At 39.7% G+C, this 24,088-nt stretch overlaps 1 protein-coding gene across 2 annotated transcripts in view; it reads right to left on the reverse strand.

Moving 5' to 3' along the window:
* Positions 1-24,088, reverse strand: part of CNTNAP4 (contactin associated protein family member 4) — a 580,041-nt gene that overhangs the window by 222,874 nt on the left and 333,079 nt on the right. For both annotated transcript variants that reach the window (XM_075599587.1, XM_075599597.1), the window contains one exon: positions 20,343-20,492. In XM_075599587.1, the coding sequence (XP_075455702.1) occupies positions 20,343-20,492 (150 nt within the window). The remainder of the gene's footprint in view (positions 1-20,342; positions 20,493-24,088) is intronic.

Here is a 24,088-nt window from a genome sequence, read left to right on the forward strand (position 1 = left end):
TGTTTCTTGTGTAAATAAATGAAAATGTATTTTATCTCACGCTTTGTTCAATCAAAGGATCCAGGTAATTTTTGTGTTAAAAGCACTGGTCTCCCATGACATAGGTTAGCAGGAGGTGAGTCCAGGAGTAGCCACAATAGTCCCTCTGTTTCCGTGTTGGGAAAACAGTCCATTATGGGGTACAGCAATGTACTGGGAATTGCTTGTAGAGCGGGCGCACAACGGATAAAAACAGTATTTCTCCTTGGTGCAATTACGGTAGAGGCTATCCCGCTAGTCCGGGGATCGACCTCCATGAGTTAGCTGTGCAAGGGTTAAAAGTATCAGCTCTCTGCGGCTGGCAGAATCTGGTGACTGAAGAAATTCTTCAAAAAGTCATTGGAACAGTAGCTTTGACTTGGTTTCTCGGCTCAGGACGCATCAGACATATGGAACTGGGCCCCTCACACATACAGGGGTTTAGTTCTGCTAGTCCACTCAGAGTCCTGCTGTAAGCCGACCCAGGAACTTAGTCTCCCACAAGAGACTCCCAGTACAACCCACAAGGTATACAGATACAGTCCCCTCAAAAACTGGATGCAGATAGACTCATGCTGAGCTGTCCTAAGACACACACACAAGTACAATTGGCATTCAGTTATATCCCAAACTTCCGAGAGATGCCAGAATGCCTGCACGCTTCAAAGGGATTTCCTGGCCTCATTATACAGTATCTACTTGAGTTATGAGCAAACTGCTGACACTCTATTCCCTTGGAGTGTTATATTACATCCAAGACATTTCCTGGCTGACAAGCTAGGGGGTGTGAGAAGAAGCCCCCTTTACACAAAAGAGTTCTCTCAATTTAGATTAGTCCCTTTGATGGCCCCCCCAGCTTCATTGGATATGCAAGCAGAGGCATTAGGCTGTATGGAAGGTTTGTCACCTGGCTATTTGGTCCTTCATTAGGAATGCAGGAATAAGACATCCAATCCAATGTCCACTTTGTGACTTGGGTGAATCCCAAACCCCTTAAAGGATTAGGATTTGTGAAAATAGGCTGTCCTACTGGCTCCCAGGGTGCACTATTGGGGGACCCCTGCGGGGAGTTTGTAGGACCTTGCAGGGATATGACACTGATTCAATAAAAAAATTTTTTTTACCAGGAAGGGGTTCCCCGGGACTCTGGGTTTTTCCCCAGAAAGATTTGCCCCTTCTAGCAAGGTGGGGCGGTGCCAGAAACCAGTTGCTACCCCAACGATTCTGGAGTTATAACCCCAAACAAGTTACTTAGGCAATGGGTCCAATCGCACTTAGCCCACAAACAATACAATACAAACACATAAGAAGGGACAGGGACATACCTTCATAGGGGGAACACAGCAATAATACATTTATATACATGTTCCATTGACGTGTGGCCGTATATCAGCAGGGTGCAACCCAGAGATACCATAGCACCCCACGTCACAGTACTTATAGAAATTTGACAAGGGAAATTATTTTTTTTGTGCTAGTCTGCAGGTTTTAACAAAAATAGGAAAAAGGCTGGTCATTATTTTACCTAATGAATACAGTTCATTAGTTCAGAAAGCATTCAATTATGATTTAGGATAGTGCAATTCAGTGATCCTTTTATAAATTCATCACTTTGTAAGATAATTCCTTATTTGTCTCAAAGCTACTTTCAAACATTAGAATTCAGAAAAAAATATATGCAGCATAACCCATTCTTAAATTGAGTACTACTACATGCATAATTGTATTAAAGTATTTGGGACAGATGCTTTCTACTAATGGATTTTAGACCACATTATCTGCTTGATGACTTGCATATATCAACATTATGTTAAACAGACATGTTAGTCTTATACTGTATATAGTGATTACATTTTGGTAGATCCAATTTTTTGGCTTTCTACCTATGTACTGTCATCTTGTGGAGGATAATACAATACCTTGTTAGATAATACAAGAAATGACTGTTTCAAAAAAAATTAAAAAAAATCTTGGTTAAGAATGACACCTTTAAAAAAAGATTCCATTACAAAAAAATGATATACAATCAGTAATACATTTCCCAATACTTACATTGTCCGGCCACAGGCGACAGATCAGACTGAGGAAAAAAGGGGGAGCGGGAGGCATGACGTGTGCTGTACCCACATCAGAGTTACACGTTGGCAAATGTGGATAGATCTATTGAAGGCAGGGCATAAGAAAGAAGAAAGTACAGCTCACAGATCTACATCTGACTTACTGACATTGTGGAAGAGGTTAAAATGTGACCAGTAGTTTACCAAATGACCAGATCCACCCAAGGTTTATAAGACTGACACTGAGATTAGCTCCGCTGGGTCCACCCCCTCAACCCCTCCAGAGTTATTAACTCCTGAACTCCAGGAACCAACTAGGCCTGAAAGTTATCTTTGTGAGGAGGTGAGGGAGGCTGTCAAATAGGGATCCACAGACTGGGGAGTGTTTACATTTGGGTTCCCACACAAAGCATACGATATGAGACCCGTAAAAGCTACTGAAAGGGGGAACGCCAAATGGACCCCGGTACAAATACCTCTTCCTGACCACCTTGTATACCTGAAGCAATATAAGCTACTGGGAGAGCATAATGAGATAGGGAAGACTGTCCAAGCATTGCTGGATTCAGAGTAATATGGCCCGCAGCCGGTCTGTTCAATGCTCCTGTCTGGTCAGTAAAAAAAACAGATGGATCATGGAGGATGGCTGCGCACTGTAGAACCCTAAACACGGGAGTGCCACTGTTGTCTGCTGCCATCCCTGACATGGTTTCTTTGGAATATTTGGCAAGGGATGGGGAAGCCTGCCATGCTGTGATTGATTTAGCAGACGCTTCCTCCTCCAATATTCCTACTGGTGCCAGTTCACAGGACCAATTCGCCTTTACCTGGGAAGGCTGCCATTACACCTTCCATATGATCCTGCAAGGGTACCTGCACTCACCTACCATATGTTATGAAATGGTGGCCAGGGACTTGGTTACCCTAACACAGTCCACAAAAGTGTTTCATTATAGCGATGATGTGATGGTGACTGAAACTGAATAGGTGGAGACAAACCTAAGGACTGCAATGATCCATATGATTGACAGTGGCTGGACTATAAACAGCAAGTAGATACAGGCCCCAGACCAGATGTAGAGTTTTTGGGTCTGATAGGGTCTGGCCTACCTCAACTGATCCCCTCCAAAGCATTGGAATTCATCACTGCGATACCCACACCAAAAACCTCTAAAGAAGCTTTGCGTTTTGTGAGCGCTTTGGGCTTTTGGGGGCATTTTTATCTGGGACTGATCTTACGGCCCATCTACAATGTGACCCACAAGAAGTCGCAATTCATGTGGGGGTAGAACAACAGAGTGCCTTCCAAGCAGCTAAGGAGGCAATACCACAACATCAAGGTTTGGGCCCACCAGAGCCAGGATTTTTTTTTTACAAGTTGAATGTTAAATGCACCGACAATGTGATGTCCTGGGGATAATATCCGGAAACCAATAAAGGTAGCCAGAAACAGCAAATGCCAGTGGGATTCTGGTCAAAACCACTCACAGGGGCCCAACAATGATATAGTCCACTGGAAAAGACATTGTTTGCGGCCTTACAAGCGGTGGAACGAATCATCAGAAAGGACGAAGTTACAGTGAAAACTGACCTGCCCATAGGACCGTTGATACGAGATCAGGGCCTGATGGCCCACAGCCATGTCACGCCGACAGGCTACCATGCTGGAATGAAAATGGTACCGACAGGAGAGAGGAGGAATCCAAGCCAGGGAGCAGACAAAGCTAGATTAACAAATGGCCGGCATGCTAACATGAAAGTCTGAAAGAGGCACAGGGGATAGTGGAACCTATACTCAACTCCTCCCCTGTGTCAGAAGCCATGCCATTCGAGCAGCTGCCAGAATAATCCGCTGTATTAACATACAAGAGCGGCACTGGATAGCCGCGGCCAGAGAAGGATGTGGCCTTTGCTCATAAATGAAGAAATAGCCTATTGAAGAAAGGCTACTGGGATCCTAAGACGTACCAGGAGCAACCCTTAAAGCTCTGCAACAGGTGGTCCTAGCCTATGGGATCCCTGAGGAGACTCAATCAGTTCAGAGTATACACTTCACTTATACACTTCACTGGATCCATGGTTCAGGCGTGGACAAAGGACAGTGGAGTACAATGGACTATGCATATTCCATACCAACCACAAGCAGTGAGTCTAATTGAATGTAGCAATGGGCTGCTGGAGGGGCAGGTGAAAGCATTCACAACATCGCACACCCTCAGGGGGTGGGTGACATGGGAGGTGATGGTAAAGACTGACATGTATCACTGGCAAATACAGCCGACTGGGACAAAGATAGACCGATATATTGAGTCAGGCACCATGCTTGGTACAGTAAATATAGTCGTCCCAGCACCCATTGCCATACAGGTGGAGTCAAGGTACCCCGAGTTGCAGAAGGGAGCTAAGGTTTGGGTTCTGAACCCATCTAAATAAGAGAAGAGAACCTGGGGGGAGGGTAGTGCAGCAGAACAGGAAAGTACCAGTTTAGTGCTCATTGATGGGGGAAATAGGCCTGTGTATTAACCCTCGTATAGTTTAATGCTTCCTTCTTTTGTTGCAGATGGTGGTTCCAGGAGCAGCTATGTGGTTGACCGGCACTTTTATGACAACATGCCAGCAGCCAGAACCAAACAGATTGCTGGATCTTTGGAGCCATTTGGAAATGGATACCTGTTCTTAGCTGTTCCATGGACTTACTAAGACTGTGACATTGTGGACTAATGTTACTGTGATCAATGACACTAGATGCCTTCCATTGATCAATAGACCAAGCAAAAGGGCTTTACAGTATGCTTAATAATGCAGAAATTGCAGGAAGAAGATAATGCAGGGTGATTTGTTTAGTTGGGGGAGATGGTATATAGAAGCCTGTAAATCCTTATCATGATAGTGTTAGGAGTTTTATTATGTATACTAAATTGAAAATTGCTTACTAACCAACTGTAACCAGACCAGACCGTAAAGGGATAGGCTGAAATAACCCTCACAGGCAACAGGTGGATTGCAATAGAAATTAAGTCTGTTTCTGTCTCTGATGGTTCATGCTTGCAAATATTTAGTCAAAGTTTTTGTTTTGTAACTGTTTTAGTTGAGCTGCATTGTCTGTCACTGTTTTTATCTGTACCTTGCACAGATTAATACATTATCAGTCAATGGGTAATCACAAACATAAAAATAAATAAATACAATGAACAAAATACAATTACATACATTAAATATTTATTTTACCTTTAGAAGTCTTCACCCTCTGAATCCCGGCATACAGTATCTGGAAGCTCTCGACCCGCGACATCATCCACTGCAATCTATCTCCATTCTCCTTGAAGATCAGCAGGTAACAAAATCTTCTTTTTTTTATCTTCTCTCATTCTATCTTAATCTGTTATTCTTTTCTTCTTTTCTTCCATCTTCTTTCTTTCAATCCAAAGTACCCCATGGTAAATCCAAACGGATGTTGCCTTGTCGAGATCTTCTGTTAAAATATGACATTCAGGCCTTTTATATGGCCTGTGACGTCACATTTTAGTGTCAGATGGTACAGCTCCAAGGGAGGAACGTCAAATCCTTAAAACCACATGTCACATATCACATGGTATAGTCACATGGTACATGTTATAATGGTAGACAATCCCATTGTTTGCTGTAACATGTGATACTGCACCGACACACTTTATTCGAGCAAATACCCAGTATGTACCTGGCAGAAACCTGGAATGCGCCGCTCCTCACCTCTGACAAGCCCCGTTGCGTTTGCCTTCCCAGCCTGGGTTCATGCCTGGCTGACGGGCGGCTGATCTGTTAAATGATAATGATTAGGATTTAATAGGCTGCAATGCTTCGCGTGTCTACCAGATGGCATAAATTCATGAATTGTAATGCAGTATATATATATATACTGTGCAGTATTGCAGCCAGCGGGAATAAAATGCTTCAATCCCTGCCTGGAAAATAACGCAATGCACTCGGGCAGAAAACAGTCACAAACCTCAATACACCCGGGTATACCCGAATTCGTGGGACTAGCCGAGCTCGAATAAAGTGTGTCGCCAGTGTAGGTCACATTAGTTAAAAAGGATGTGACATCATCCCTTAAAGTGAAGCAGCTTGAGTTCAAAGCGGAGGGGGGGAAAAGAAGCTGTCTGTGAGTAGATTTACTGGCTATGCACTTTAACTCAGGCTGTGCTGATAAGGTGTGTAATGCGGCAGGTGTAAGCTTATAGGGGTCCATGTCAAAATAGATTTGAAGCAAAAGGTGACACTGTGTACTCATTTATATGTCATGTCCCAGAATCCCTTGTTGCAGTGGAAGCATTAAGACATAATGGTGAAAAGCAGGGTTGCATACATCTCTGAGACATGTGAATGGACTCAAGTGATATTTTCAGAAGGATTCAGGATTTTTTCTATTACATCTGTTTTCTTTTTAAGTGAAGTACTGTAGATTGTTGCATGAGATCTAATCTCTTTTATTTTCTTTATTTATTATATTTCGTCACGGAGGGATGAACCCATTTTGCAAGTGTCAATGCAGATGTGTCTATACCCCTCACACTTTATATAAGAAGTCCAAAAATGATAGCTTTCAGTGGCTAATTGATGTTACAAGAGAATAGCTTACAAAAACACGTGTCTGATGAAGGGAAGTTAGTGGTCTGGAAAGCTTGCTACACTAGCATCAGTAACTAAAAAGTATTATCTGTACTCTACTTTTTTTTTTACTGTTCATTAAAAAATACTATAAAACGTAGTAAATTAGAATAGAATTGAAAAGGGACACTGACAAAAACAAATGCATTATGAAGTGCGAACTGAGTCCTCAATCACAGATTATTTTGCAGTTCCAATTTTTATTGTACTTGCAGTATGGTTGAATTTTCTATACATAAAATATATGGATATTTAATCTAGTTCATTTTCTTTAAACATGAACTCCTTTTCTTATTTTCAATTTTGTTCAATTAAAGTTAAATAAGTTATAACTCGAAATTCCATATACTTTTACCTTTATGGAATTCCTGCTTGGTGTAAGCAGGGATTTCTCAATCTCAAAGTTTGGTTTATTAAAGATTTAGCACTTTAAAAAAAGAATGTAATTTTTTTTGCAACAATTCAGAAACCATTAAAGTGATGTCTAAATGTTAACAGTTGGTATAGCACAAGCCATTTTAATGTGCACACAAATTGGTTTATTTTCTTGTAACAATATACAGTAAATAGTGTGAGAGGTTATTAGTAATTAGGGAAGTAGTTCAAGTACAATTATAACAATTTAAATTGATGCTCTAGTTGCTCATGAGGAGTCATCTCTATTATTTTGAAACCCGCTGGAATAAAAAAAATAAAGAGTAGACAACACTCTAAAATTAGATTTACAATTCTACTTCTCAAACCTTATATTAGAAAAATGTTCAGTATAAAAAATTAGGTTGAGAGGCTATATATATGTACACAAAGAGAATGCCTGCTACAGACTGTAATGGAAAAGAGTACTTACATTAGTGAATAAACTCTCATGTAACAGCCACTAATGGTGCTTGGAACAAAGATAAATGGATACAAAATAGAAAAAAAGTGTCCCATATATAGCACTCAAGTATACTCAAATATATTATAAACATATACATTTTATTCGAAACGTCAAATCAATAAACATATAAGTATAAATGTACTATAAATTTATTACCACTGTAAGAACACAACATATGGTGTCACTTTTCAGCTCTGAATATCATTAACTATAAGAAAAACCTAATGGAAATGCGGGCACACTACACTGGGATGTGTATAAAGGATTTGGGGCAGTTTTTGTTAACAGTGGAAGCAGAGAGATACCCGCTCAACCTCTATGTGATCGAGGGGGAAGAGATGGTTGTACTAGGGGTATAATATAGAGTAAAACTGGGTTCTAAGCCAGAGAAGCCCTCCAGAGAGGGTAGGCTATAGAGAGCCCCTAACAGTGTACACTCGCTAATGTATCCTGATAAAGGGAAATTGAGTAGTGGAACACAAATCTGATAAAAAATAATTAGTGATGTAGATGTAGTAAATAGTACACTAAACAATCAATGATCAGTGCCCTGAGGGCAAATGTCAGTGGGTAAATAGATATAGAAAACCAAAAAAAGCTCCAGCACACACTGATTAATAGAGAAAACGAAAGAGTCACGGAATAAGCGTGTGCTGGAGCTTTTTTGTTTTTTTTATGATCTACAGTGGAGTTATTTGGGCCCACTTCATTCTGTTTGCACCCTGAGTGCTGTCTATTTGTTTATATACTGTAAATAGATATAGGTTAAAATGCAAACTGTTATTTGTTCTAATAGACACAGTAAGATACAAGGTGACACAATGTACATATAGTGCAGATAGTGCAGATAAAATGCATTGCAGCCTGGTGGAGAGTGTGAAATAATGATACTGCTAAATAGTTGCAATCACATTCACCAAATTGCAAGCTGCTACAAGTAAACAACAGTAGCTGCCTGCAACAAAATATCTTGTAGCCTGAGGCTTTTCAACTGTAACAGACAGCGATACCCTCAGTCTGAGGGTTAATTTTTACTGTATATGCAGCTATAGCTGTTTACAACAAAATACCGTCCGGTGGTAGTGGCCTGAGAGGTTAACTTGTTGCCCGGCTGTCTGCAATAGAACCAATTACTCCCCGTATTACAAAAAGGGAAAAGATTGGGGCAAATAATTTATATGTCCAATCAGCTGTTGGGGGGACCTTAATTGCAATCCATATTGAGTGTAACAACTCATCTCACACTCTAAAGATAATGAGTGCTTTAAAAATACAGGGTCTCTGAGGAGGAGCTGTGTGCCGAGAGAAGGGGAGTCTGTGCAGCAGTCCTATTACAAATAAAGGGGGGGGGGGATACTCCTGAAAGACAGGATTTGCAGAGACTCCACAAAATGGGGGCACTCATGGTTGATTGCAAAAAGGTATAACAAATGTATTTATGAAAATCAATGATGAAGACACAATATATATATATTTTAAAACATATATAACTAATCACTGAGCAACATATGATGTCTAAGTAGTGCAGATAAAAGCTACTTGAATCCTAACATGTCCTGCTGGAATGAATGCAAGTAAGTGCTAGTAAATTAGCCACAACAATGCAATATCATTCACAATGGTATAAATAACAGGGGTCCATTAGACCAGGAGGGGTAACATAGTGTCCTCTCTTAAAAAAATGGATCCCTGCCTATGCCTGCCTGCTGACAGTAGGGTAAGGCCAACCCAGTAAAGAAAATGCAATAGCTAAACTCTAAATACTAGTTTGACTGTGTATAGCATAGAATACACACTGGTGGAACAAAGCCAAAGAAAGTGATAACGATATAGGGAAACAACGTATCTCATAGTCCCTACAGTAGCAATATCTCAAAGCCACAGCACAGTATGAGCTGTATACAGACCAACTCCCGGGACTCCTGGTAGTGCACAATGGTTTGCTGAAGTCCACAGTCAGAGGTGTAGTGATCGGCTAGTTAGTGCGGCATGCAAGAATAATAATTACGGAAGCTAGTTTTGATAGATCAGAGTCCCATCAGTAGTACACCAGAGCACTTGCAGGCAATCAAAGATGCAAAAAAATCCACAGCAGTCAATTGCATTAGCATACAGAGAGCACATGTAAACTGACTGGGGCTTATGCTATAAGCCTTGATAACCAACTTATCGAGGCTTTTGAGCTGTTCTCGCTATGCAGAAAGCCTCGATAAGTTGGTTAAATCATGCGGCGAAAGCATTTTTTATTGATTTCTTGTTCCTGGCCAAACACACCATGCAGTTGACAGCGAGAAGCCCCAAATCGCAATTTTGATAAAATTGTGCAATTCTAGTAGCCTCGATTATCTTATTGAGGCTCTGGAATTTTGATTTGATCAAAGATTCTTCTCACCAGCAAAAGCATATGCATTTTTTTGGAAAATTATTGCTTTTTAATTCATTGTTATTTTTTCTATTTCTGTTTCTTGTTTGGAGTTAATTGTTGGTCCTGTTTTTGGGCCTGTTTATTTTTTTATGTTACCCATTGACTGCTATAGTGACTTGTCATGGGCATGATGTACCACTGTGTCAATCAATGGATAGAGGGTGGGGGTACTTGTGCCGGGGTGGGTGGTAAGGCCTCCCGGGTGGGTAGTGGGGAAGGGTGAGTTAACCCCTTAATTACTCTAGGTTATTAACCGCTAGGTGATTAAGGGGTTTAGGGGCCTTTAGATTGTATTTATTCATGTACTCTTGCTGGCAACGGAGGACATGGACCTGGAGTATGCTGACAAGGATGCCCTTCATGATGGCAGGGGTAATTAGATGCCTCTTTGAATCTTAACAATCAAGTACAGGAACACTCGAGAACAGCAGTCAAAGTCTGGAGACCCTGACTCGGGGAGTAAAGTGGACGGACTGGAGAGGGAGGGGGAGAGAGGTTCCCTAAACAGCACAAGGTATATTAAACAAAGTATGCCCTGATACTGGAACAAACTGTGGTCAGACAGGAGAAGAGAGGGTAGGAAGTTGCCCTACTTGCTATCACTGAAGCACTGGGGTCAGCAGTAAAGTGATCAGATCACAGATGAAAGCATGCACAGTAAAGGAGCCGTACCTTTGTAATTGAGCCGGTACTGGTATGTAGCAGGGAGCTCCTTGTTGTACAGTATAACAGTGTTATGTTAAATATCATATACTGTTGTCTTCATAAAAATCTAGAATACATCTAGGTTACATAATGTTGGCTCTTTGGGAATATGTTCCTGTAACTCTAAATGTTTTAGCTCTTAAGTGCAAATATTAATCTTGATACCAACCCCCCTCCCCAATAAAGAATTCACCTCAAATACGTTGGAACAGGTAGAAATAGCTTTTGCTGGTAATTATGATAAAAATGTACTCAAAACCAGATTAGTATATTCACATTCTCCTACCAAGTGGACATGTGCTTCCCATATCCTGCTTGCTGTTGACCAATTTATGATGAAAATAACATGCACATACATTACCTTTGAACGCTCTCAATGCTGTCTCTGACAAATTATAGTCTCATATCAATCTAAAAAAGAGAGTGGTGGGGTGCACTACAGTGACAAACATCGAGAGGTCAACTCCAATAAAACATAGTTTATTAGAAACATGGATTAAAAGAAGACAAAGGTAAGCGATACCACCTAGAGATGCAACTGTCGGTTCTGGCCTAGCGTGAGGAAAATCCCAAAGCATCTCACAAACACTCTGCAGCATAGTCCATAGACGCTGTAATGGCCCATAGTATTAACACTGGGGGGTCTCTGCATTTAAATGGGACTCACAGCCCGGCAGGATTCACACAGCATGAGTTCCATTCAAATGTCCCCCGCTTTGTTAATCCGATGGGCCATTAGAGCATCTATGGACTATGCTGAGGATTTTCCCCGACATGTTAATGGAATTCCTCAGAATATGGGCCAAAACCGAGAGTTTCATCTGTATGCGTTTTGCAAATCCACACATCACAGCTTGATAAATCTCAGATGCGTGAAACGTGTAGGTGGTATCCACTTACCTTTGTCCTTTTTTTCCGGTGTTTCTAATAAAGTAAGTTTTATTGGAGTTCACCTCTCGATCCTCTTTTTTGTCACTGTTAGTGCACCGCACCCATCTTTTTTCCTGCTACAGCAACAGCGGACATTGCACACCATGGAGCTCCACAAGCAACATCAAGAACGGACAGCAGTGACTCATTAGCATATGAGTTTACTGCTTTATGCAAATATTCCATTTGGACTGTTCTGGGCTTAAGGCTATCTGTATACATTTGGTATGGATTATGCACTGATCATAGAAGATGTTAATTGCGCTTTTATGTCTGGTTGCCACAGTTGGCAGTAAAACACATTTTAGTATGAACTATTTCCAGTAGACACTATTCTCCATTAAGTCACTATATTACCCATTTCAAGTTAGTTTTCTATATCAAGGGAGCTCCTGACATTATGTTTTCATCAATGTTTATCTGTAGTGATTTTCCCAGATAACTCTGAGCACCACAAATCCTCTGGATTTTGTGTTACTCATATAAATCTAGCTAGTATTCTACCTAGAATTGATCTCACTAGTTGATAAAGCATAATATCAATAGTATCTGCCCCTATCTCCTGATAAATAAACGATCATTTATGCAAGCTAATCCTGAAAAGAAAAAAGGAGGAGAGAATAAGATGAAAACCTGTGTTGGGGATAAATGAAATGGAAATAAACCCACATATAAATCATGCCCCAGAAAAAAAGTATTTGTACCCCAAAAGGGCTGTTGGTAGCTATCAGGGAAGTGGGGGAGATAATGGCTTTTTATGGTAGTTATGATAAAGATGTACAGTATCAAAGAGAGATTAGTATATCCACATTCTCCTTTCCAGTGGCCACTGGTTTATCACATCAACTGGACAAATTCAAGATCAAAATAGTATGCCCTCCATAAGAATTAGGTCACTCTAAATGTGACCTTTCAGCTACCTTTCAAGTGCAGTACTGCCCTTCCTACCCAGCAGATTGTTGTGTGCGGGAGTAGCAACTTTAGTCCAGAGTTTCATCCTGTCTCGCTACAGCAGGCAGATTACCTAATCTTAGCTGAGGTTTTGCTTTAAATATCAGTCATTTCTAGTCTCCTGTGAAAGCTGCAAAATCTGAATGCTAGCTTGAAGTTTACAAGATTTAACTCAGCTCTGCATCATTTATGCATGTTGTCCCCAATGCCTTACTGGAATATAATGCCATATGCCAAGTGAATTCAGCATGCTGCCTGCTGCCCTCCCCCGGGCTACCAGGCAACACTTTATGCCAGTTCCCCCCTCCTCTCCCCTGGGCAGCAACCTGCCTTCCTCTTTTTCCTGACAGGAAATGCCCTGGTCATCCTCTCTCCCCTGGGCAGCACCCCACTGTCCTCTTTCTCTGGGCAGGAAACCTCTCATTAATCCCCCCTCCTGGATGCCCAGCTCTTGTGCTTGGTCACTGCGTGTTTTGCTGTCTTGTCACAGTCTTACTTTTTTTGTATTGTATTGTATATCTTTATTTATATAGAGCCATAAATGTACATAGCGCTTCACAGTAGTAATACATGTTCTAATCATATAAATAACAAATAATATACATAACAGGTCATGGGAATAAGTGCTTCAGACATAAAAGTAACATTAAGGAAGAGGAGTCCCTGCTCTGAGGAGCTTACAATCTAATTGGTAGGTAGGGGAACATACAGAGACAGTAGGAGGGAATTCTAGTGAGTGCGTCTGCAGGGGCCCAAGCTTTATGTATCATGTGTCCTGGATTATCCAGTGCTATTCATATGCTTCTTTAAGCAAATGTGCCTTAGTGGATAGAGAGGGTGCTAGTCGGGTACTGAGGGGAAGGGCATTCCAGAGGTGTGGGGCAGTCAGTGAAAAAGGTTTAAGGCGGGAGAGGGCTTTCGATACAAAGGGGGTAGAAAGAAGACATCCTTGAGAAGAACGCAAGAGTCTGGATGGTGCATAACGAGAAAATAGGGCTGAGATGTAAGGAGGGCAGAAGAGTGTAAAGCTTTAAAAGTGAGAAGAATGGAGTGTGAGATGCGGGATTTGATCGGAAGCCAGGAGAGGGATTTCATGAGGCGAGATGCTGAGACAGATTTAGGAAAGAGTAGCGGGATTCTGGCAGGAGCATTTAGGATAGATTGTAGGGAAGACAGGTGAGAGGCAGGAAGGCCGGACAGCAGGAGGTTACAGTAATCAAGACGGGAGAGAATGAGGGCCTGAGTCAGAGTTTTAGCAGTCGAGTAACAGAGGAAAGGGCGTATCTTTGTGTTTGGCCATCTTAAATTCCTACCTTCTAATTATAGGGTTAAATCCTGCAGCCGTGTTTACTCACAGGGTTTTCTTCTTGTCCTGGATGCTGTCGTGTACTACTTGTGAGTTGAGATTGTTTCAGTTTTTCTGGCCTTCTATCATCCACCCCAGGGGTGCGCAAACTATTCACGCTGAGCCCCCCCTGCCTACTCCCCCCGGTGCTCGTGGCCCCTACCTTCCTTTCTGGCGTGCGGGGTCATGTGACGTCACGCCATGACCCCGCGGCGTTATTTGACGCCATGTTGCCATGGCGACGGGTCATGTGCCATGTCCCACGGCACCATTTGATGCCACGTTGCCATGGCGACACGTCACACAGCCGACTGAAGCAAGGTAAGTGGAGTGTTGCAGAGGCCCACGCGATCCCCCGGCATTAAATTAAATGCCTTGGGGAAGAACGTGGGGCCTCTGGAACCACCCGCGCCCCCCCAGCAAAATCTCCCACCCCCCCCCCCCAGTTTGCGCACCGCTGCTCCACCATACACCTTCTGTTTAAGGGTTGTAAAACATAAGTTCCCAATTCAATTACTTGTTACCAATCCAATACCACTTTTAGCGATTTGTTACCTTTTCACACACATGGCAATGGGACGGCAAAGCCTATATTTGATGTGTGGGGTAGTAGCAACTCCAGTCAAGGATTTTACCCTGAGTTGCTGCAGCAGGCTTAAAAACGAATCTCATCTTAGTTTTGCCTTTAAATATCAGACATTTCCCAGTCTCCTTTTGCTAACTGTAAAATCCGAATCCAACATCCACCCCCCGTCTTCTTTTTCATACTATCCCCAGGGGTGCGCAAACTTTTCAGTCTGCGCCCCCCTGCTTGCTTTCCCCCTTTCTCGTGCCCCCCCCTTACTTGGTTTCTGGCATCTTCTGATATCACGTTACCATGACAATGCGACATCATTTCACCCCACTGCGTCATTTGACACTGTGTTAACATGCCATGTTACCAGGCATTGAAATGCCTTTTGGGAAGAGCGTGGTGCCTCTTTAACCATCACTCCCCCCCATAAAATCTTGCACCCCACAGTTTGCATGCCCCTGCTCTATCCTCCTTAGTGTTGACCTCTTACTCTGCATCCTACACTTCAATACCAGGGTAGTAAAGCCAAAGTTCTCAATTCAATAAATTATTACCACTGTTACCAATTCGTAATCTACATACACACATGAAAATTACACATAACCATTCATCCGCAAGCCTAATCTGGCAAAAATGTATTTCAATAATATTACAACATGCTGTGACAGAATGTTATCATCGGAGCTCCCTGACCATCCTCTATTTTATTCAAAGACACTTCTATATTATTGTTTTTATGCCTATTTCTTTCTATTCCTTCCTTTCATTTATTGATTGATTTATGTATTTGTTATTTAATTATTTGAGTAGCACCCTTGGGGTATGCTAACATTTACTTTAGCTGGTTCCTGGTCCCTACAGGGAGGTAAGGGGTTAAATCCCCTTTTCAGATCCCAACTTTATGTAACTAAGTTCATGTAACCAATTTCATGTTGAAAATCATATAGACAGGGGATTGGCCAGTCCCTGGTTTCCAGAATATGTTGAAAGGGTCACCCTACAAGGGATGACAGCTACTGTAGCTTAAGCCCTTCTCTGCCCAGCTAGAGAGGTGTGAAAAAGTAATATATTTTGTTTTCTAATTAGGAAAGTATCCCAGTGTAAGGGACCTATAGACACATTCAGGAACCGGCTGCCAGCCACAGTAGAGAGTGGATTATTCATTGCAGGTGCTCATTAAGGAGACCTGGGGGAGTTTATGGGGCGTTATTGGTGGCGTCTCTGGTTCTGTTTCCTGCAACAGAGGGAAGACTTGAAAAAGATTTGTCCTGCCAACAAGTCTCATGGTTGAGGAAACCCTGGTCAGTGTGTCTAAGCCTTAACAAGAAGCTACCCTGTAACTGAAAAACAGTCCTGTTGCTGCTATAGATTGCTTTTCTCTGTACCATAAAGTTAAAGAAACGTTCTTGGCGCCCTGTTCTATTATTGCTCACCGTCCCAGCCATGCACAAAGTTCCAGCACCCTGAGAAACCGAAAAACAAGCTAAACAACTGCTGAGCATCACCTACACATCAGCAATATCACTTTAGGAGACAGTGAGACAACTTGCTGTTTCCCCTCCTCTGTTGGCCGGGGTTAGAGATGTTACGTTTGTTTATTTATTTTAAATCCATTATTATCATTATGTATGTAAAGATTGTAGTCTTTCACTGCAAGACAGCTGCCACTCATATGGCAAAGGGAATTTCCTAATGTTGGCAATAAAATATTTATCTAAATATTTCTGTGTACTGTTTGAAGTATATCCTGGAAACCATTTTACAGTACACTTTTTTTTTCAGAACAACTTGGGCTTCTACTGTTAGAATACAGAAAATATGGGATTTAAAAAAAAAAAAAAGTTTCAATGTGGTCTCGAATATACAGTAACTACTGTATCAAGACTTTTACTGGCAGGGTCATGTTGAACATCATCATTTTGTATACTATTATGAACAGGCTGTGGCAGAGAAGTCCAGGGAACACAAAGAAAAGGCCAGGAAGCACAGGAAGCAGGAAACTATAAGGACAGGCCGAGAGAGAGGACAGGAGCACCAAGCGGAGACACACAGAGGAAACCCAGGGCAGACAGAAAACAGTAGCACACCCGATGGACAGATAAGGGAACTGTGGCTGGGAGCAGGATGTCTAGGAGACCCTGACACCTCGGGTCAAACACTACCTCCAAGCCTGCATACCAAACCTTTACTACGCTACGAGTGTGGTAGGAACCTCAAAGACATGTTAGTTAAAACTGATCAATCTGTGGGCAGGCACATAACTACAGGACCATCCTCCAGACATCTGCACAATGGAAACGTCATAAAAAAAAGACACCACTTGGCATGTACATCTCAATATACTGTTTATGTCATAGTTTGTCCATGCAGATTTTATTATGTCGGGAAAATGGATGATTAAAGAGAGGATGGCTTTGCATTACTCTGCAATCAGGATCAGTTTAAGGTACAAAAAAGAAGACCAACCAGTAGCCACACATTTTTTTCAATGTGCGCCACCAACTCTCCATCTTCCGACATTATCTTAATTATTATCATTGATTATCATCGATCATCTGATAATGATCACTATCAACCAGGTATCACCACTCAAATGGGTTGGAATTCAATCAAAATGATTGCTACAACAAAAGAGTCATTGGATTTATGCCTTGAAAGCCTCAATGAGCATTTCATATCCAGCTTTTTTTTGCTTTAAAAATGTCTGATGACAACTGAGTTTTGTTGCTACAGTAACCATCTATTTATTTTGCAGGCTGGCTTGTGTGAGTTGTGCTGCAGGAAATTACCCTACTCCTGCCTCAATATGGTAAACATTGCCGCTCCAGGGACATACAGGATCCCCCTTAATCAGGTGTATATTTCTACTCATATTATGTACAGTATGGTTAAATTCTTTATCTATCTCACCAGTCTTTCTCCGCATCTCCTGAGAGAATATATACTGTGTATGATAATGCTGCCCTATGGTGAGTTATATGCTCTGAGGATTTCAGGTGGATCTTTAATACACAAGTCCTGTTTGCCAGCATAGAGAAAAGGGTTTTGACACAGCATGAGAGGATTCCACCAGATTTTTTCAACAGGCTTATTAATAGGACACCATGCATTGCCCAGCACACAGCATTATGCGTTTCTCTTTAGCATCGCTTGGTGGCATATCAATGATATGGACTAGGAACTAATGCATCGTTAAGCGGAGTTCTACCATTATCGCATTACAGATCTACTTCACTGCCTGGCTGGTGGCAAAGCTCATGTACTGTACAGTATATGACTGATTAATACTGCACTCCGGTCCGTGTGTCTGAATATACACTTAGGACATTTTTTAATACTGTTTGCTATATAGTTCTGTGTCTCAGCTTGCTATTCAATAGTGCTAGAACTCTGCATATGCTTGGTGCTTGTTTTATGTTTCTCCCACTCTGTTTCCTCTCTGATATTTGCACTACAGGATGTTTAGGAAATCATAGCTCATAATGTAATTGCCTGTGTAAATATAGACATTTTGCTATGGATACAGTATGTGACTATTACTTTGCCCTTATCATGCTACTCTGCTTTGTTGCAAGACGGTATGCTACTGCAGTTCGTAATTTGCTAGCCATGCTTCTCACTCCAGCTCATCATTCTCCAGATCCGAATCTAGCTAGATATATACACAGTATTTGTTTTAAAGCCCTGTCCTCATTCCCAACATACAGCATTTGGTCTACACTCTTTTAATTAAGGCACACAGAAATTATTTGAATACGTTTTTATTTCTTTCACTTTTTTTCACTTTCACTTTTTTTCACTTTCACTTTGGTGTGTGTTTACACCTTACAGAGATCTGGTCCTCCAGCCACCCATGCTCACAGGTGAGGGGCAGCTGTTTCATTCAGGCTTGTTTGTTGTTTACAGCATTGGGGGAATAGTATATAAGGTTTTGAATTGTCTATATTCATTTGTCTTGAGAAAGGCTTGATAGTAAGCTGAAACATTGATCTGTTCTAAATACACTTTTTGGATGTTTTTCTAAAGACCTGGAGTACCCGTTCTTATCAGCTTGTGTTACCATTATTTTTGCAGTTTGCATCAAGGCAGCTAACTTTGTATTTTGGTGGAGCACGCATGCACACACAATTTATATTTAAGTAACTAAGCATAACAAAGTAAACGGAAAATGTTAGTCAAAAATATCTGAATGACGGCCTTAACTGATATAGAATAAGCCATTAAAGCAGCAGTCCAAGCTGCTGTTTTATTTTTTATTCAATTTTTTTCTCTTTAATACAGTATGTGCTTCAATACAATCCACACTATGATAAGTAATTAGTTAAGTGGCCAATCGATCCATTCTCTTGTGATAGATTGGCGAGGATTCGGTTTGGGGGTTCTCTAAATGGCTGCAGAGTAGAATTCTGCAGACAGTGAAACGCAAGTGAATATTAATATGACAAAGTTCTATGGGGAAGATCAATTGGTGCACTGCTAGAGAGAGGGCAAGGTTCAAAAGGGAAGGGGATGTGACTGTACGTAGTTGCTATAGAAACAAAAAAATGCTTGTCACTATATAATACATTAGAAATGTCATCTACAGTTGTTTTTTAAACAAAATGCTACATGTATTTTCTCACAGTACAGAACTGATTTATTCAAAAAACACATGTAGGATATTGCTTGGACTGCATGTGTAATTCCTTTAACTGTAGTGATAAGAAAAAGCCATTTGCATGTATAATGTATATGAAAGTGTTGTGGCTTTTTGCATACCACACATAGTTTGTTTGACTTAAAAACATTTTTGGCGCTTTAGGTGAATATTTAAAAGAAAAAGCTAGAACATTGACGCACAATATATTTTGTGGTTTTGGTGTATCAACTATAAACAAAATATTCAGTTTTAAACACTTAGTACAGTACAAAGACAATTTTAAGGTTATTTTTCGTTGGTTTAGTAGCCTTTAAAAAAGGAAAATAGGTTTATAATAAAATAATAGTGGAGAGAACCAATGGTACACAAATTAGTGCCACATAGTCACACACTATATATTCATTATATACGTCTGATGGCAACCATATTTATGATGTTGAACTAAATGAATACTGATAAGTGAGAATGGATCAATGTAGTCTTCATTCATTTCCCATATCCCAAGGTATACTGGGTAAGTGTGACTGCTCAAACATCACACAGTATATAGCGAGATTACATCACAGAGTATATAGTGGGGATAAGAGGGGGCGGAGGGAAACACAGGGGAACAGATTAATAAGACCCCAGTGTGTCCCCTCCACTATCCGTCTGTCTTACACCTTTTCTTTGTAACATTTATATAAGCAACGGATAACATCATCCTCTATACTGTACGTAGAGATGGATAACATAGTCCAATATCCCTAGCAATGTTAAGGGACTGGTTTTTTTTGCTCACGGGACCCATCACATCCAAACTCTGTGGGTGTGCTTCCAATGGCAGAGAGAATACAAGAAGATCAAGTTAAACAGCAGGGACTAGAAGGGACACAGCTACGTTGTAGCAAAAAAGGGCTAAAAAGCACTGCTGGTTAAAACAGATTTATTGTACTAACAAGGTTTGCATAGCAGCAAACAGTACAAAGAACTCTAACGTATTTCGCCGGATCTTCTTATAATAAAATAATGCTTTACCCTACCATCTTCTAGAGCTGTGAATTTTTTTTAGATTTAAAAAATGTATTTAGTTAAGTCAATTAACGATCTAAAACCAATCTAAAAATGAGTAGGGGGTTCAAATTATTATATCAATGATATCATCTTTTAAGAAAGAAAGAAAATTGCATACCTCCAAAAAATATATTTTCTGAAGATGAAACTTGAATTGGTAGAGTAGTTTGCATGGATAAAGAAGCATCATTATCTATTGTTACACTTGCCCGATTTCTTTTAGCCACAAATGAAACAGAATGCCATTGTCCATTATTCAAATCAAAACCTAGAACAATAGAAATTGATTAATGAATATAGCATTGGTATTATTTTTAGTGATAAATGATTTTTTTTATCAATAACTGTTACAGTAAATTACATTCACTTTACTTTTCTCTATAAATATTTATTTAATCAATTAATGTAATTAAATAATTCAGAATAACCCATGTTTTCTTCAATATGCATTAGCCTAATAACTGTTCAACTAAATATGATCCATCAAATATTGAAATAACTTTTCTTGATAAAAATGTGAATCATAATTTTAGGATTTTGAATGGCTTAATAAATTTCTATGTAAGTGGAAAAAAGGAAACACTAAAACAACTTTTAAGTTTAAAAACCCTCTAGCTGAAAATGAATTTTATAAAATCTCTTTAAAGCAGTCCTCCAGGGATCTCTCAGTTTCTATTATAAAGCTAATACAATGTTTTAAAGTTTCTTAGAAAAAATGCAAACATGGGGTAGATCCTCAGAAGTGCGTTAAATTAGGGCAAATAACATTACCTTACCTAATTAGGTAATGGACATTTTTTTCCCTTCATTTAATGGAGATGTCAAAGCTAATCATATGCATAAATAAGCAGACCACCAGTAGCAAAACCACCATCCTTATGTTACCCGTAGGAACGGGGATGTTCGTAGTGCTGAGACTGGTTCTCCAATACACTGCACATGTGCATTGGTTAAACATAAAGGTGCATTATTAAGGCAGCGTTATTAACAGAGATTTTAGTGTGTGTTAACAAAAACTAATGCAAATCTTGTTATAATATTAGAAATGTATCATTTTTACACATTAACTTTTCACTTAATTATATGGTATCAAATGTAATAATAACTATATTAAGTATGGGTGTACAAAAAATTATATCCCTACATACCTCAACAATATTAGTTCACATAAACATATCACTTTAATCATTAAAAAACATAATATAGTTTATGATGTGTTTCAGACATTTATATAATCCATAATATATATCTATGTAAGACATATCACTTTTTGTAATGAAAGAGATACTTATTACTGTACATTGCTTTTAGACTCTTCGAAGAAATAACTCAACGATAATCAGTGTCTGGATGTGAGTAAGGGCAGCTTTTGGAAGGAGCTAAATATTGTAGCCTTTTTGCTATGTGCTTATATTAAAGGAGGTCTGAGGATCTCCATTGTTCGGTAAATTGCTCATTGCCATTTGATTTGTATATGAGTAAGCCTAGAGTCCATTAACATCTAAGGATTCGTTATTTTTAAGGAAAATGCCAGGACATCATGCACTAATTACCTTTGGGGATATGATTTATGCATATGGATATGTTCAATTGAGATAACAGAACATTAAAAAATGAGCGACCTTCTGAAGATCTACAACTTGGCCACTGGGGTCTGACGTAATGGCTTTCAATTTTCTTCCTGAGCATTCCCTGACCCAGCAGCCATTTCATCTCCGAAGGACTAATATTTTTGAGAGATGCCAGCACTGAGAGACTCAGATTCATGAAGCAGCTCTTGGGGATACCCCATTTCAATAAAAAAATGTTTTCATCACGAGCAGCATGGATTGCTGCTTTAATCCAATGAATTTCTTAACAGGTGTGATGCCATAAATTATTGTCATGAAATGGTTTTAGGAGCTTAAGGTAGGTGTTAGGTTGACTAAAGAGATAAAGGTGTTAGATTTGGTAAATGAACATGGAATGGGAATACAATATTATTACTGCACAAATATTACTAACATCAAAACCTTTGAGGTATTCTATATACTAAAATACTGTCAAAATGCCTCTGACAAACTTTTATGTTCTCCTTTAGTAAAATGATTATCTGACTGAATACTAGCATCTAATACAAATACAGATGTTGATATGAGTACCATTACAAAGTTTGCAGAGAAGATGACAACAACCCATGAAAGACCCAATAAAAATCTGCAAGTTTATTGATGCCAATTTTATGTGTGAAATAAATTTCCATTTTTTGTTTTGCAAAATCTTCTAATTCGCAACTTTGGGGCAAAGGTCATCTCTTGCTAATAATTTAAATGGCTCCTCATTTGTATATTTGTTCCCATTGTTTTTTGCTTGCAAACTTGCAAAATGTTGCCTTAACGCAAAAGCTCTTTGCGAATTTTCACCTGTAAGCCAAAGTTATCCGTATGAACTTGAAAACTTTTGTTTACAATTGAAAATTCTCTGTTCGAATTTGCTAATTTTAATTCACAAGTGAAAGTTCTTATGGCAAACTTTTTTTTAGCAAAAAATAGAAACATCACTACTATTTAGTAAAGTACCTATTGGCTTATATACATAACAAAACACTCCTCTATATATTGTACCACATGAAGCGATAACTATGTTTATACTCTCCCTTGATCCACAAATCTCTGTAAAAAGATCTCATATTGTGACTTTACCCAACACAAAAAGTGTATCCTCAAAGCTAATTATATACAAAAACAGCAAAGGTTCTTCATCTCATTTGCGTAGGCTTAACGCCATATTATTGTAACATAACAGTGTATTACCTTCCAATATGTGTTGGCATTACTCTGATCAAGACCATGAAGTACCGTACTGAAGGTGTTTAAATCAAGTTGAGAAAAAGGCGAGTTAATGAAAATAACACTGGAAATAATGCTATGTTAGTCAGTGCTTAACTCTGTGCAAGCTTTATTCATGGTCTGGATGTGAGCAATGACAAGTTTAGGTACAGTATGACCTAACTAAAGTAATATTTAGTCCCAGCGTTAACATTTCAATAATCTTGTGGATATCTGATAATAGGGTAACGCCTCAATTGCATGTTGTCTCTAACCGCCATTCAAGTTAACACAATACTCTTTACTGGAGAAAACATCATGTTACGTTATTGTCCTTTAAATTACACAGTTTGGCTTAACATGGCATTCAGTTACATTAAAGTAAAGGTACAGTAACTCACTTAAAAGCTTTGTGGATCTGGGACTCTCTCTGCTACCCTCCCTCACCCTTACTTCAGACTTTTACTTGGTGAACTACTTGAAAACTATTAAAAAGTTAGATTTTTCAATAATAAAAACAAATGGTGAGTTTTACAAAATTTAAAGATGTGGGCAAAACATGTGCCTCTATTTATCACCGTACTGTATCTGACAAAGCCATCTCCCATTCAGTTTATGAATTCTTGTACACAGCAAGAAATACGGTATCTAATCACATTTTCTATACTGTATGGTGCACAAACTATATAGAAGGATATTGAAACTTACAAACTGATAGAAGAGGCTATGCAGAAATGAGGGGATGATACAAATAGATTAAACTTTAGGTAGAATAACCATACTGTATCTATCTTAAGTCTGATTTCTAATCCTGTTAAAAGCAGCTTTATTAGACTAAGTAAGATCTTTATAACACTTTCTTGTTTGTGATCATTTGTTGCCAATATTCTAAGCAGTTTGAGCGGCAAACTGTAACAATAGATAATGTTACCGTAGTAATATAAGGATACATTGTACAGTAACTGATGAGTTACACTGACTGAAGAATTGATTTGAAACTGAATGGCAGCCATTTAGTGAACCCTTGGAAGCAGGATCTTTGCTGATCGATCTTCAG

The sequence above is a fragment of the Ascaphus truei genome, chromosome 1 (genome assembly GCF_040206685.1).
Source record: "Ascaphus truei isolate aAscTru1 chromosome 1, aAscTru1.hap1, whole genome shotgun sequence".
In the NCBI taxonomy this organism is placed as follows: domain Eukaryota; kingdom Metazoa; phylum Chordata; class Amphibia; order Anura; family Ascaphidae; genus Ascaphus; species Ascaphus truei.